Source organism: Ptychodera flava, chromosome 12, assembly GCF_041260155.1.
Source record: "Ptychodera flava strain L36383 chromosome 12, AS_Pfla_20210202, whole genome shotgun sequence".
Lineage (NCBI taxonomy): Eukaryota > Metazoa > Hemichordata > Enteropneusta > Ptychoderidae > Ptychodera > Ptychodera flava.
Window position 1 is genome coordinate 5,293,619 of NC_091939.1, and position 15,031 is coordinate 5,308,649.

Consider the following 15,031-nt stretch of genomic DNA (forward strand, 5'->3'; position numbering starts at 1 on the left):
CAAGAACATACCTTCTTACACAAAGCAACAGCGAAAACTGTTGACTCACCAATACTTTTTTTATACATACATCATCATATATACCTCTTTTGCACGGTCAGCATTACATGTGTTTCTTGCCACTATCTAAAAGCCCTATTAGAATGTTATATAGAACTCTACGCTGTAGTAAATTGCTATGTTTCAGTCACAGTGATATCTGCATAATGTTTTGCATTGAGCAGAATGATTCGAGACCAATACTTTACCGGTGATGCCAAATTGCAGATAAACGAACGAAACCGTACGGTTGTTGTATTCGGTACATCTACGACGCGAAAACATTTGTCCATTGAACAATGAACAGGCGGTGATAGTGGCATTCGACTTGATAGGGTTCATTAAAGCAAATTTCTCGCATAGAAAACACACAAATACTAATTATTTAAAGGAGCTGATCACCCTGTAGAAGAAATTTAGTATTTCCTTAAAATCAGCATTATAAGCATATATCCACCTTTAATGAGCTGGTTCTGAGGGTGCAAATACTTTGTGTCTATAAGGATAGGGGATTATCGAAAGGATTTTTGGGTATTTTGCAAACGCTGACAATTCCAGAACACGAAATAAAGCGTTCCAAAACAATCCAGGAAACCAACTAATGCGATAAATCGAGGATTGGCGAAAGGATATTTGTGAGTATTTTGCCAAGACTTATAAATGTGGAACACGAAATAAAGGGTTCTAAAGCATTTCTGAAAACCAAGTATGGAATGAAATTTACCAAGGGAGACAACGATTTGACAATGCCACGTGAAAAACATGTTTAAACCGTAATAACATTGTGTGAGGTAACATTTTAAAGCAAGGCGAGGAAACAAAAGCTAATCTTCTAATCAGAAAGCCAATCTGCTGGGTGGTGAACACAATAATAACACAATTCATTATTCCCATCACCTGTAAAGGATATGAAATCAGTACGATAACAGAAATGAGCTTGCACACATGTTCGTGTTTGGCAGGTATCGCAAGCTGGTAGATAAATACAATATCTCTCTTCGACAAATGATCACTGATGGCATTGGTGACATTGGGCCTTAGTTAGTGACCACTACCTATCTGACTTATAGATTGATATATGGCGGGTGCCACATGTGGGGCAGGATGCGCTTACTATTTTCGAAACACCTGACATCACTTCTTGGTCTTCTGGCCAGAGGTCCATATATCTTTCTTTCATGAATATGACTTTGTTTGTGTACCGTCTATTTACTGTCTGTTCTGTGCTGTTATGTGTCTATGTTTACAACTATTGTCTTACGAATTCTGACCTACTGTCATTGGATTATGGATTGGTATGATTGCGATTATTTTACACAATATTAAGCTACTCTAGATCATTCTCTGGATCGAAGACATGGCATTGGCAGGTTAATGACCGAGACAGCACTCTTCTCTAGTTTTATCCGAACAGTAATTTGGACTACTGACGGCACACGAAAACTTGAAAAACACCAACACATTTCAGACATACCTTCTGTACAGATGGTACAAGTGTGAAATCATAGTTCCAGCGCCATCCAAATAGCGAGTTTCACTGTATTGCTTTTTCACCAAGATCAGCTTTGTGTGTTTCCATTGACTAAGAAGATCGGGCATAACCCTTGCCTTCAAGTTTCGACAATGAGTATGTACATCGATATGAAACATCGGAGTAATTCTCATTCAAAGGTTTCGAAATTCAACCAGCGTCAATACTATATGTATTTGCATTTTTTTAACAGTACACAAATATACCAACTTCAAAAAGGATAAGTAAACTTAAATACCACCTGAGGTGGCTCTTCCTTTGAATATCCGGCCATAAAAGAGTTCAATATAACGTTCTTTAAACTTAAATCAGTGCTCAGATAAGACATTGTAAACTTTCGAACAAAAAATGAAAAACTCAAACACTTCAAATAATGTTGTCGATATCCACATCTTCCAAGACTTTAAAGATTGCTACATTTAAAGGTTATTAGGTTCTTGTATGTATACATTGAACTAAATAAAGGCATCATTCCGTCTTTCCCAATTTGTTCCTTTCTCTTTCTTTATTTCATTCTGTCGTTCTGTCTCTCTGTCTGTCTGTCTGTCTGTCTGTCTGCAAGGAAAATGTACATTCATTTTGTTTGCTTTGCAAATATAAGTATTGTATTTGAACGCTTACGTCGACCTCGCTTTTAACAAATGTATTTATATACATACATAGCGAGCTGAGTATGCTGTACTGTATAGAATTTGCATAAATTCATCAATGTCACAAATTTCATTGAATTCTTCAATTCTACAAATTCCAAATGTCTTGCTCAAGTATCTATTATTTCATCGATATGAGGTCCTACGATTTACGAGGAATGAGCACGCCATATCAATTTCCTACAGCAGTCACAGACAAGTAAAACTAAAGAGTGGCAGAAGCCATGCTGAATAGTAATGCTGATGTAGATGCTGCCGTTGGTGGCTCTCTACTATTGCTTGCTACTATTGCTTGATACTTCGTGTGTAAAGATTTTGTGATAAGGACAACAAACGGGTTGGTCGGACCCGCTCAACAGATATTTTTCTCTCGCCTTACTCCTAAAAGATGTTCACACCGTAAAAATGTTAAAAAAGGTCAACAATTTAAAAAACATGCAAAAACACGCTGAATTGACTTGTCTCAGGGAATGTTCTTTAAAGCTGCAGTGCTGCTAACTTTCGATGGTTTTTTCATTATTTTTATCTTATAAATCAATTACAACTTCTTATTCTACTCCCCAAAGAATGTTGAAACACCCACTATTTAGCTTGTTAACTTAGCGTCTATATGTGTAAAATGCATGAATATTGTTTACATTTGAATTCTAGTCCGGACAAGAAGTCAGTTTTCAACAATAACAATGCACTTTACAACCATAGGGGCTGAGTTGACAAGTTGGATACTGTGTAAATCAACATTCTTTGGGAAGAAGAACAAGGAATTATGGTTCACATTCAAAATAAAAATGGTGAAATTATCATCAAAAGTTAGCAGCACTGGGGCCTTAATTTACATCTATAGCGAATGTAGATTTATTCATTTTATACAGCAACAGTTGGACTCAACATCCACGATCCTAAATAGCAAATTGTTTGTGTGCAAGATCAGGTAATACAATGAAAAGACAACTAAAAAAACTATAATAGGGATCCTTACGATGCTCCAACTGTTATTGTTCAAAGATTATTCATTCTTGTGTCCCAACTCCACTTGAAGTATGAGAACATCATTGTGGGATCGATTTGTTCTCACACTCCATGTTATTGCGCAAACGAAATAGTTTACGTGTAATAGATACTCGCTATCAAATTGTCTGAGGACTTGTCTCAAGCAGTAGGCTTCTTCCAGAAATAAATAAAGAAGGCTGTAGATAACATGCCAGCGACTGCCCTTGCTTGCAAAGAACAAAAACATCTTCGGTTGGTTGGGATTTATTCTCAAACTTAAGGTGTGTACAGTACCATACAGCTTGAGATGGGGGGAGGGGTCCCTATGGCAAACTCGTCCTAAGTCGGGTGCAGTTGCAGTTGATTGAAAGTTTATAATTTCGGACTTGGTACCACACCCATTCTTCTGTACATGTTTAAGAAGGGGGCCGTTTCACGCCGGACCCGGAAGCAACTCTTGACGGCCATGATGAACCCTTTTAAACGAAACTGCTATATTTCTAAGTATTTTTACGCAAACATGGGGTATGAAAAAATAATTCCAAGCAGCCATAACATTAGACCTCAATTGTGATTCATGATCACAATATATATATAATAGGATACGGATGCAATCACCCAAACCATGGTGGTAGTCTTTTCAAAACGACCTGCATGTGACAGTTGTATTGTCAAATGGACAAATTTTGCACAGCAATACCTTTATTATAGCCATAACAAATATCAGTTTATTCAAGGACATATATGTGCAATTGTAAAATTAGCGACGTGCAAGCTGCTGCTTATTGTATAAAAATTGCATATGTAACATTGAATACAATATCTGGTCGATTTTGAGTTTATTTATAAGCAGCCTATTAGGTTTTTATGGGATGTAAAACTTGTGACATAATATGTAGAAGATTTTCTTTGTCTGAAAGTGTTTATGGCGGGTTAAAAGAGTCAGCTCCATTATTTCTTTAAAGAAACGCTGGTGTTGATTAGTCACCAGGGTTTTGTGAGGAGTGTCTATCGCCACCGAGCCATTACATTCCTTTTTATATTTACCATAACTTTCATCATATTTGCACTGTTACTGCATGTAGCGTATATTTCAACGTCAAAGCAGGTGTACTCTTTCGTTTATACGCACTTGTTTTGACTGTCCTACCATGAACGCTAGCGAGTCAATATTTCAAATACAAGATCAACGTATATACTACCCAGTTCATTAGTTTCATAATTTTAAATCCACGTTATCCGTAAGTTTTGATATTCGACAGAATTTATGTTCGTAGTATCACCTACAGTCTCTTGTTATGATATTTTCCCAAGATATATAGAAATCCACAGCATTTAGCTTCACTACATGCCTATAGTCTGTTTTTCCACAAACCACGCACAGTGTTTTCTGGCAAAGGAGGAGCAACGCCTATCACTCATTTATAGGCTCCCTCAAAGGCCTGTGTTGACACCATATTGTCTCATCAGAAAATTTACCCACCAGATTACAATTTCAATGGAAAACAAAAGGCTATCACACCTCCATAATCCTTATACAGACTAGAACAAAGGCATTCCAAGGGATCGCGAACAGTGCCTTTAAGGTAATATGCACCTAGAAAGTGAAAGACTTAAACTTTTGCTCAAACTTTCCTCAGTGAAATTTTCAACCATTCTCTTCCCAAAGCAAGAATAAAAATGAGGGGTCACCGTGCAAACTTTGGTACTAGAGAGACAAATAACTTGCGATTTCTCGATATATGAAATTCAAAATGGCCGCCATCCCTGTGTTAACTCTATGGGAAAAAATGAAATTTTCGATTTTCGAAAAACTAAGAAGGTAAAAACTTTTCTTTTGCCAAGAGCTTCAAAATGAGCCCCACAAGAAGTAGGTCAGAAAAAAATTGATAAAATTTGAAGGCCCGAATTTCTGTCCCCCAGGTGCGTTCTACCTTAACAAACTGAAATCACTAAAATGCTTAACACTTCAAACCGATAGACACAGGAGGTACCGGTAGAAACTGTAAATTATGCAAGGTACAAACACAATCCAATCATTCTCAGGCTACCTATTCATCATCTCTCTCTTTTAACTTTTTGTATCAAATCTTCTTTATGGTTCATCAGCAGGCTTATTTCCTCCCCATTGGCTGCCGCTTTGCCATACTTTGATAAGAGTTTTATACCTTCAAAATACTGAGCGCTTTCTAATGCTACTCTCTCAAGTTGTCCTTGTGCTTATCTGCATGTTTTCAGCGCGAACAAACAAGTTAATGATGCTAGCACTATAAGTAGACAGCTGGCGAAAAGCCGGTAAAGAGTTGTTTCTTGATGTGACAGATGTTTTACTGAATTGGAAACAAATGAACAAATTAGCTGTGATAATGAAATTATTTATGCTAATCTCATGAGAAGATTATTGGCTATAGACGGGTACGTACAATTTGGCTGTAGGCCTATATGTATCGTTTTGTTGATGTACTCCTTGAAGAAAATGTACTAACTTTTGTTTTCTTATGCCCAAATGATAATGACCATACTACAAGTAATTACCTTCGGCTATGGGGTCATTTTTGGCGTGACTGTAATGTGAGGCATTGTGGGTCTTGAATAACTTAAGACTTCACCCTCTTGAAGTAAAGTCTGTTGTAAAGTATATATTGGTGGACCAGCTTGGACCATACCATTTAAAAAGGAGCCCACTAATAATGAGGGATGTCAAGGATGCATCTAAATGGGTTAACCAAATACTGATGGCCAAATAATGACAATACACTTTCGTTGTCCTTTCCCTACACAACAGACATGTTGATACTACGTTTTCTGCAAAATACTGTGAGATACATTACAGAGTCAAAAATTATATGGCACCTGTTTACCTTGATAACATATCCTATCACATGCACAAACCAAGTTTGTAGTATCTGAGCAGAAAAGACAGGGATTCATACTCTGGTTATTCTACGTCACGACAACGCGCGTCTATGTTATCACTTTTGGTGCGTCAGAACTTTTTGCGTTGATCTCCGATGTGCTTATCGATGTAAACAGCAACGTGGCGGTCCGTATCTCTCCCGAGATCAAAAATGTAAAATTCAGTCATAATTTTAGAGTCTGACAAAATACATCGACTTAACAAATCTTGATTCCTTCTGTTTTAGTTTTGTCGCCAATATTGGGGTTCGTATACGTGTAGACTCCGCCGCCGCCTATAAGCTTTCGACGCACGCAGAGTACTGTCATGCCGTAGACATGAAGTTTCCACCGCATTAAGGGAAGTCAAATGCTCATCCAGGCTGCACGCTGAACCTGTCGGACTGTGACAGAATATTGTAACATTTATTTGGAGTATTATACTACATAGACCACGGCAATGTAACATGTAATGTGCTAGGCAGTAGTGCATTAAACCCAAATGCGTCGGACTCCTTTGCGGGATATAATCAGCACATACTGGGCAGGAGTCTTTCCACTTGTGTGATATCACTTTTTATAAATACCCTGATACAGTATCTCCACAGATCATGATTTTCGGATGATACGGGAGATGTAAGTATTAGATTATATGTGACAGAGCGATTATATATGCATGTCTGGAGTTTTTGTGGCCAAGCCATTTATTAGACATTACGGAATGCAAAGTTGTTACTAACTGTTGTGACTTATTCTCAATGTTTTCTTTCAACATCTTTCATACACGAAGCGTTCATAGGCATCGATATTGATACTGAAAACAACATAAATTAATTATACGTTCATTTGGACAAAACAGAAACTGGAATAGCACGTGTTTGTGTTAATTTATAATGTTGACGTAACATATGTTTAACGCATGGAAACACGTTATTTTGCATATTACAGGATTGATGTGGCAGTAATAAAGCTAATTGTCTTTTACGAGTGTGTTTCCGTTAATTACTTAATTTTAGTAGCTAATGTATGTTTTAAGAGTTTGTGTCCATCTCTAACTTAATGAGTGATTGAATGAACATGATAATTTCACTTCATGGTTTTGTAACGTGTCAGTTATAAATACCCAATTATGACATAAATTGTACCATATATGATTATTTTAATAATCGTATTGATATTTATGATGGGATATATTATTTTATCTATAATTTATTTCTTTGCATGTTATAAGTTACCGTTTTTAGGTATTTTTATTAAAAACTCCATGCTCTACAGTAGGAGGGAGAGTCTTATCTGCGTTTCAAGACCACCATGCTCCGACATTACGAGAAGGGGAAAACACCAACGGAAAAGTCGACGAAGGCCGATAACACTGTATTCCAAGGCACATGTAGACATAGACGAAAATGATTCTTAGGAGTTTGTCGGTGTGAGCATGTGTAGTACTACGTAAAAGATATCGAGTACCTCTCAGCAAGCCAAACAGGTAAAACTTCCCATGAAAAATGAGAAGTTCCTTGCTTCCCATCAACTGTAATAGCATATGGTGGAAAATCCACGATATCATTGCATAAACGTCTTATTTATATCGTGTATCATTTTTTTAAACTTATCTCTCTAAAGATGACGCACAACGAATACCTTCCACGGACATTTCCAGCTCTTTTTAAATTTCAAACGTTCATTTCTACACATCAACTTTGGCAATTTTATGATACCACACAATACAAGAATTTGGAAAACTCACGCTGTCATTTGCCGCAGGCTAAAAACTTAATGAATATCTTGGGGCATTGCATGTACTTCAAAGTGAACATGATGAAAGAAATACTCGACAACATTTGTGTTCAGTCATGCAATTTATCTTTATTCAGCCATGCAGTGAAGACAGGTTTTTACAGATAATAATGTCGATCATCTTGCTACAACAATCATAATCCACATGCTTCACGAGTGTTTGGCGCTTCCTTTTCCCATTAGAAACCAGCCTTTCATCGCAGAACAACACAAAATTTATATTTCTTCAGTTCCACTGTGCTGGAAACACTTTTCCCTGTAATATAATTTTTAATCATCAACAGTCTAATGCAAGACTTTAATACTAATGTTTAATACATTAAAAGAAAATACACGCACGAGTTTGTGGAAAGCAATTATTTTTATAATTGTAATAATCTTAACTTCTTGTAGAAATAGTTGATTGTCATACCTGTTGGCCATCGAATGATATCCTAGTTGTGAACTGTAATAAAAAAAAATCACGTTGCGCTCGTCAATAAATATTTATAGACTGTATTTAAGCATCTGTCTTCGCCTCTCTCTCTCTCTCTCTCTCTCTCTCTCTCTCTCTCTCTCTCTCTCTCTCTCAACTAAGACATATTGTTCTACAGTAGTATTAAAAACAGTGACGCACCTAAATTTCCTTAATTGATATTGATTGATATCGTATCTCTCTCGCTTTCAATTGGAAACGTTTAAGACGTATCAGTTGAAAATTAATTTCAAATGTTGATTTTGTTAATTGCCTGAAATTCTAAATCCACATATGGTGTAGTTATGAACTTGTCAACACTATGCCAAATGAAATTTTTGCAATAAAAAAGGGTTTTGATTTTGAAAATTTGTACAATTTGCTGACAAAATTCCTGAATTCTACTTATATATAAAATTCAAAGTAAGTATATTCGGTTTAACTATGCAAACGTATTCGTTTATACTTTTTCAGAGAAAGACAGTGGTATTCTTAACTCTACAAGATCCAAAGGGATTTAATAGGAGTTTCAACATAGCAAGCGACTGTACGAAAACACTCCCCTGATGCTTAACAGCCTAAAACATCGTGCATGACATTTAATACTCACCAGGTTTGATGAAAGTTACTACCAGCGTCGGAAAGTCAGCCTCTGGGGCCTTTGTATGTTTCCAGTTATGATATATATCGTAGTCTGCCTTTGTGATATACTGGACCATCTTATTCATAAGAAGAACAGTACCATCTGCCGAGACAGTAACACCACCGACTTGATGATAAAGGTCTTGAGATGCTAAGTTGTAGACTACAGACCAATCTCCCTCTAGACCTGGTCGGTGATATAGATTACCGTCGCCAGTGATGCCATAAAATCCGCCCTCTGGTGTAGCTGCGATGTACGCCATATACATGTTTGTTGGCACTGGGTCGGACCAAGGCTCGTACAAGGTCTTGCGATATCGGAACCCCCCAACGTGGTGAGAGGTTACCAGGGTACCATCGGGCATGACTGTGATAGCTCCGGTGTTTTCGGTATTTGCGATCGGGCCTTCCCAGGGAGCTTCTTCACTCTTTTTTGTCCAGAGCATCTTTCGGCCGAACTTTAATCCAACTATGGTACCATCATGCATTTTTGCCACGGACATAACACAACAGCTGTTGGGAACTTCTACCCAGGGAGAGTCGAGACTTTCCCTTTTTATCATCTTGAAGTCTATCAACTTAATGCCATAGAGAGCACCTTACAAAGAAATATAAATTTAGGCGATTAGAACAGTTTTGTATATATATTTATATACGACGGAGCTTTTTCACACGTAGCCTTATAATTATTACTTGCTCACTTCTCTGATTTTGGCCAGCTTTCATTGATTATCAGTCTTTAGAACTGTCGTTCTCATACATGTGGGTATCACTTATATTCTGCAAAACAAATATGGACTTAAATTTTGAATTCGTCCGTATCGACGTATAATCAGTTCCACCACTGAAGACACGGATATTGTCAACAATCATAAATAACTTGTACAGTGGCGCTGTGATGTTCTTTCTCGTAAAATAAGTTTTCAATTACTTGATTTTTTTCCTGAAAAGGGGCACTGAGATATTTAATCGGTAACCCACAAAGGGCAGCAAAACTTTCAGAATAATGTCGTTTACAAGGTCTTCATTTGGTAGGTGTTCGTGGGCCAAAGATAAAATGAAGTCGGGCTGTAATTTATTGAATTTGGATGTTGTCTTCTGTATTTCTGTCTTTGTATCAAAGTTTCCCTTTTAAAGAGTTTTAAAACGTAATTTCAGCATTCGTTTTCGGAAGGCCTACCTAATAATGTCGGACAGTTTTAATAATACATCATTCCACATATTAATCATGAAACAACACTGTTCTTGCAACCAACATTAAACTAAAACAACAGTAAAAAGGAAAGTAGAAAGAGGTTTACGATGAGAGACTGTCTTTGTCAGAATCGATGAACATGATACGGAATTCCACGAGGCATATCCATTTCTGAGTCTAAAGTGGCCGAAGGACATGAAAACTCAATTATCTTTATGTGAGGAACATTCTGATACAAATGTTCTCCTAGGCTGAAAAGATGCCTTCCTGGTGTGAGCACAAAATCTTATGAGGCCAGAAAAAAATGTTTCATCTGAAACGCCACTCTACATTTACCAATTTCGATTGGCTTTTTGGTTTTTTTGGGCTTTTTGAAGATCTCGGACATGGTCACAACAGTTTAACAATTATTTCAGCGAAATTGTATTTGACGTATTTCCAAGCTACCGCGTATCCCATATTGTGTTTTGTACGACTAATTGTGACGTGGAGGAGTCAAATAGAGAGGACTCAATAAATTGCCATTACTGTATCATTCGGAGCATGCTGTTGCTATTTTAAAGAGTAAGACAGTCCCATTAATGGTATCATATATAATCACACAGATCACAGTTCAGAATTGCCAAGGCATTCTGTAAAGTGTGTCGAGACACTGGTATTGAGGCCAAAATTGAATCAACGTACAATGAAAAAGCTAAATGTTAACGCAATCGTAAACTTCGGGAAGTTTCAGAGACAACAGTTCTATACTTCTTATACTTTTCAGCGCTTTTATGCCAACTGCTTTTACATTCCTGTTCTACTCCGAAAGACATATCAAACTGTTATGTGATCTTCCTTAAAAGATTACTTGGACATGTCACATGCATTATTACTGTCGACAATGAAACGCAAGTCACCATTTCCGATGGTCTAGCTTTCACATTTCTTTGTAGTAATCGATATTGATTTGAATGAAAACAATGTTGCTGAATGGCTCCAGGGAATTAACCATAGGAGCAGATGTAGAAAAGAAATTCTGAATCAAACAGCTATTTATCAGGTATAATCAACACTTTATCTGCAGTTGTGTTCTTCTTTCCTTACAAAATGAATGAATTTGTGGAAAACAACGTTTATGATTAGTTTCTCTCCACTGACAGATATTTCCTGAGCATGCATTCTCCTAAATTCTTGGTATGATTCGTACAAAAATTCACCTGCTGCTTCTGTTGCTTTGCCACAAAAAAAAAATCGATGAACATGTATTTAATTTTTTCACGCCTAGCCTTAAGGTAAAATAATTATGTTGGTTTCAATACCGTCGGGTCCTTGTAGTCCAGGTGGCAATTCCGATGTGGTTTTCGGCGGGGCTTCAGTTGGTGCCACAGTCGGAGCAACTGTTGGTGCCACAGTTGGCGCAACGGTTGGCGCAACGGTCGGTGCCACTGTAGGTGCTTCTGTTGGCGCCACTGTAGGTGCTTCTGTTGGCGCCACTGTAGGTGCTTCTGTTGGCGCCACTGTAGGTGCTTCTGTTGGAGCCTTTGTCGTCAGGGGTATCACTAACGGGGCTAAGGTGAGGAAATCAGTGAAAAGCTCTTGGTGAGGTGACCTAAAGTAATATGAATGTTTATCTTTTTAGCTCATGTATTGCAGTATCAAATCTTATTATAGTCAGCTGCAAAGATATACTTGATTGATGCCGTTTACTTGGTTTTGTTTAACATCCACCGGCCCCCAGATAGCTTAGATCAACTCAAACAAATACAAAGCGAAGAGCATTCACCTTTCTGGGCATAGCGAAGTTAAAGCTAGCGATGTTACGTGGACAAGGTGACCCGTTGAGTGATATTTTAGCAACTCGAAATTTTGTGATAGACCCATAATATCAACGGTAAAATCTTTAATAAACACCTATTGCCTGGTCATGAGGGCTATAGCGCCCGTCTATTACCCCGAGGGGCCATGTGTTACCAGAAACACATCGCTATTCCCCGAGGCCGTAGGCCGAGGGGTATAGCGATGTGTTTCTGGTAACACATGGCCACGAGGGGTAATAGACGGGCGCTATAGCCCGAATAAAGACCAGGCTATAGGTGTTTTATAGAACACCACATGCTCATGTTGTATTTTTATATAGTTTTTATTGTGTTTTGATATTTTGTACCGCAACAATCCATTGTGACAAGTTTACTGGGCGATGTTTCCACAGCGGTTTCAGTTGTACGTGGTACCACTTTCTTTCAAAAAATATTCTTTTTAAGCATACGTAGCGACATCCTTAGTTGCGCTTTAATATTTTCCGTCGATGAGCTGTTCAAGTTCCTACGCTGTCGGAATGTTGGAAAATGTTTGAAAATCTGTTTTAGAGAATGTGTCTTTACCTATTCCGGACGCACATCACGTTCCAGTCACCGCCATTGTTGCAAAGCTGCAGACGACACTACGGTCATGTGACCGGACACTTTTCCAAATTCGGTCAGAACTATTTCCCTAGGGAAATAGCTTTTCAAAAAATGCCCTCTGACGTCACTTTTGTCGATCCAGTGGGGACTAGACGTATCTATTTTCTCGTCACGTGACGTATTCTGGCCAATCGCGACACGGAATGAGCATGTGGCGTGTTATAAAGGTTATTAATGAATACCCTTAGCATCGGGATGTAGCATCTTCGATTTTGTAAAGTCATCGGCTTCTGCGTCTAAGAAAACCTGTTCTCACACATTTCCCGCCCAACTTTCCTCTCATTTATCTTTTTTCATTGCTGACACCTAGCCACCTCTTTCAAAATCAAGATTTTACAGCAAATAAATAGAAAAAACGACAAAACTAACCAGTAATTCCTGGCGCAGCTAGGGAGATGACACATTTACTGTCCGTCAACTCTTCTCCCCACTTAAAGTCGGGTTTCTGCACATGGACACCGCACTTTCTCTTTTGGATGCCAAGAATGACACCATCCGGCTGTATGGCGACGTCATCTACCTTCAAAGCCTTGCTCCTCAAAAATTTCCATCGCCCTTCGATACCATTGCGGATTCTTAGAGAGCCCTTCTGACGGACACCAATGATTCTCCCATCGGGGTGAGCTTCGACTCTAACGACGCCATTGGCAAATCGGACCTGCTTCCACGCAAGTTTGTCTTCCTCGTAGTACACCATTTTCCTCCTGTCGTTAGCACCGATGATGGTGCCGTCTGGCATGACGGAAACATCCTGAACGCAACAGGTGTTTTCGATGAGCTCCCACCCTCCGACATCCGGGCTAGTCTTGGAGTAGAGGGATCCATCTTCGCCGACACCAAGGAGGGTGCCATCGGGCTTGACAGCGATTCTCGTGACACAGCAGCTGTTTGGGATCACCCGCCATGCGCCACCAAATCCAATGGACCGAGCAACCAAGGACTTATCAACATTGACACCGAGCAGTGTATCACCTGTTTATTATAAATAAAATTCTATCACATATCATTCATTTTTGATAGACAAAACCGCCTAATTCGAGCGTCATAGAGTCGATCGGACATGACAATGATGCAATGTGTATAAACAGCCGCTTTAAACCGGATATACCGAGAGACATGACCATTTTCCTTATTGCCCAAACACAAGTGCCCGGTTTATTATTTCACGAACAAATAGATCACATCTAAGTTGATGGAACCAAAGGCATTATGGTAAATATATTTTTGCATTTCTATTTCACGGCAACTTCCATTCCTGGGATCGAAAATTAATCATTTGATTTCACACTCAAGCGAGTTACGATATAAATGGATGAGAACATTCGCCTATTTTTCATCAACAGAATGAGGAAGTATCATATATATTCGTATAACCTTAGGGTCACATAATACATATGGAACTGACAAGAGCACAAAAAGCTTGAATGAGACTTACCTACATAGCCCTGGCCTTTAATGGCTTTCTAAATGTGAGTGAAAATAATATTTTTTTACGACAATGACTTCAGTTAAAATGGATTCTAAAAAGTTGCAGACACTGCTGTACTCAGCGACAATCGCCCAAACTCTAGACATACCTGTACCTATTATAGTATTCATTAATAAAGCATACGCAGTTTTTTCCTTGTCATCGTTTCCGATATCACAAGGCAATTTGCTTTGAGCATGTTGCATGGATGTCAAGCTGTATAAGGTCGGAATATATTTTAAAGAACGATTGGACATGTTCCTTTTATGTTTTTAAACGTAAAGCTGCTTTTCTGATAATATTTGTCTGAAATTAATCTAAGTGTAAATACCTTAAACGCGACAGAATTCGTCGGTTGTCTAAACTACCGAGCGATAGATTCAACTCAATTATTAATTGGGTAAATGTCCTTGTTCCTCAATTTGCGCACGAAAGAAACTAGTCCAACGAATTTTGGTCCCGTGATACGTAACGATTTATTATGATGATTACTCCATAAATTGCTGTGTTAATGCTAAGTGAATATTGGCAGCCAGTTGTATACGAGTCTATACTATTCGCCAAAGTCCAAAGGTACTTACCTGCAGCATGCAGAGAACTAGCAAAGAGATAAGTTTCATCTTGGCAAACCAGGCTTCAGACAATGCAAATTTCACCATAGTTTATCTCTTTAAATATACACTTTGTTACCAAAATTAAACTTACTTGACATAGCAGAGTAGACATTTCGGAATTAGCATTTTTGATTTAGATTGAGCACGATTATTGTAACAGGTGGTAGGAACTTTATAGATTATTGTTGAAAGAGATGGTGCACACACACAATTAGACTATCTCTACATAATGCATTCATTGATTAATTTTGGATCTCTCAAGGTTATTTGATTCTCAAGCTGTTGGAATTAAAACATTTGAAATGGCATTTT

The 15,031-nt window shown here is 38.1% G+C and overlaps 1 protein-coding gene across 1 annotated transcript; it reads right to left on the reverse strand.

Annotated features, from left to right (window-relative positions):
* Positions 1-7,956: 7,956 nt before the first annotated feature.
* LOC139144777 (uncharacterized) lies at positions 7,957-14,799 on the reverse strand. The gene is made up of 7 exons (XM_070715512.1): positions 14,687-14,799; positions 14,073-14,100; positions 13,007-13,609; positions 11,495-11,743; positions 8,967-9,596; positions 8,315-8,347; positions 7,957-8,158 (listed from the first exon to the last, which is right to left on the reverse strand). The coding sequence occupies exons 1-6, from the start codon at positions 14,762-14,764 to the stop codon at positions 8,337-8,339; spliced, it is 1,599 nt and encodes a 532-aa protein (XP_070571613.1). The 5' UTR covers positions 14,765-14,799; the 3' UTR covers positions 7,957-8,158; positions 8,315-8,336.
* Between the last annotated feature and the right edge of the window lie 232 nt (positions 14,800-15,031).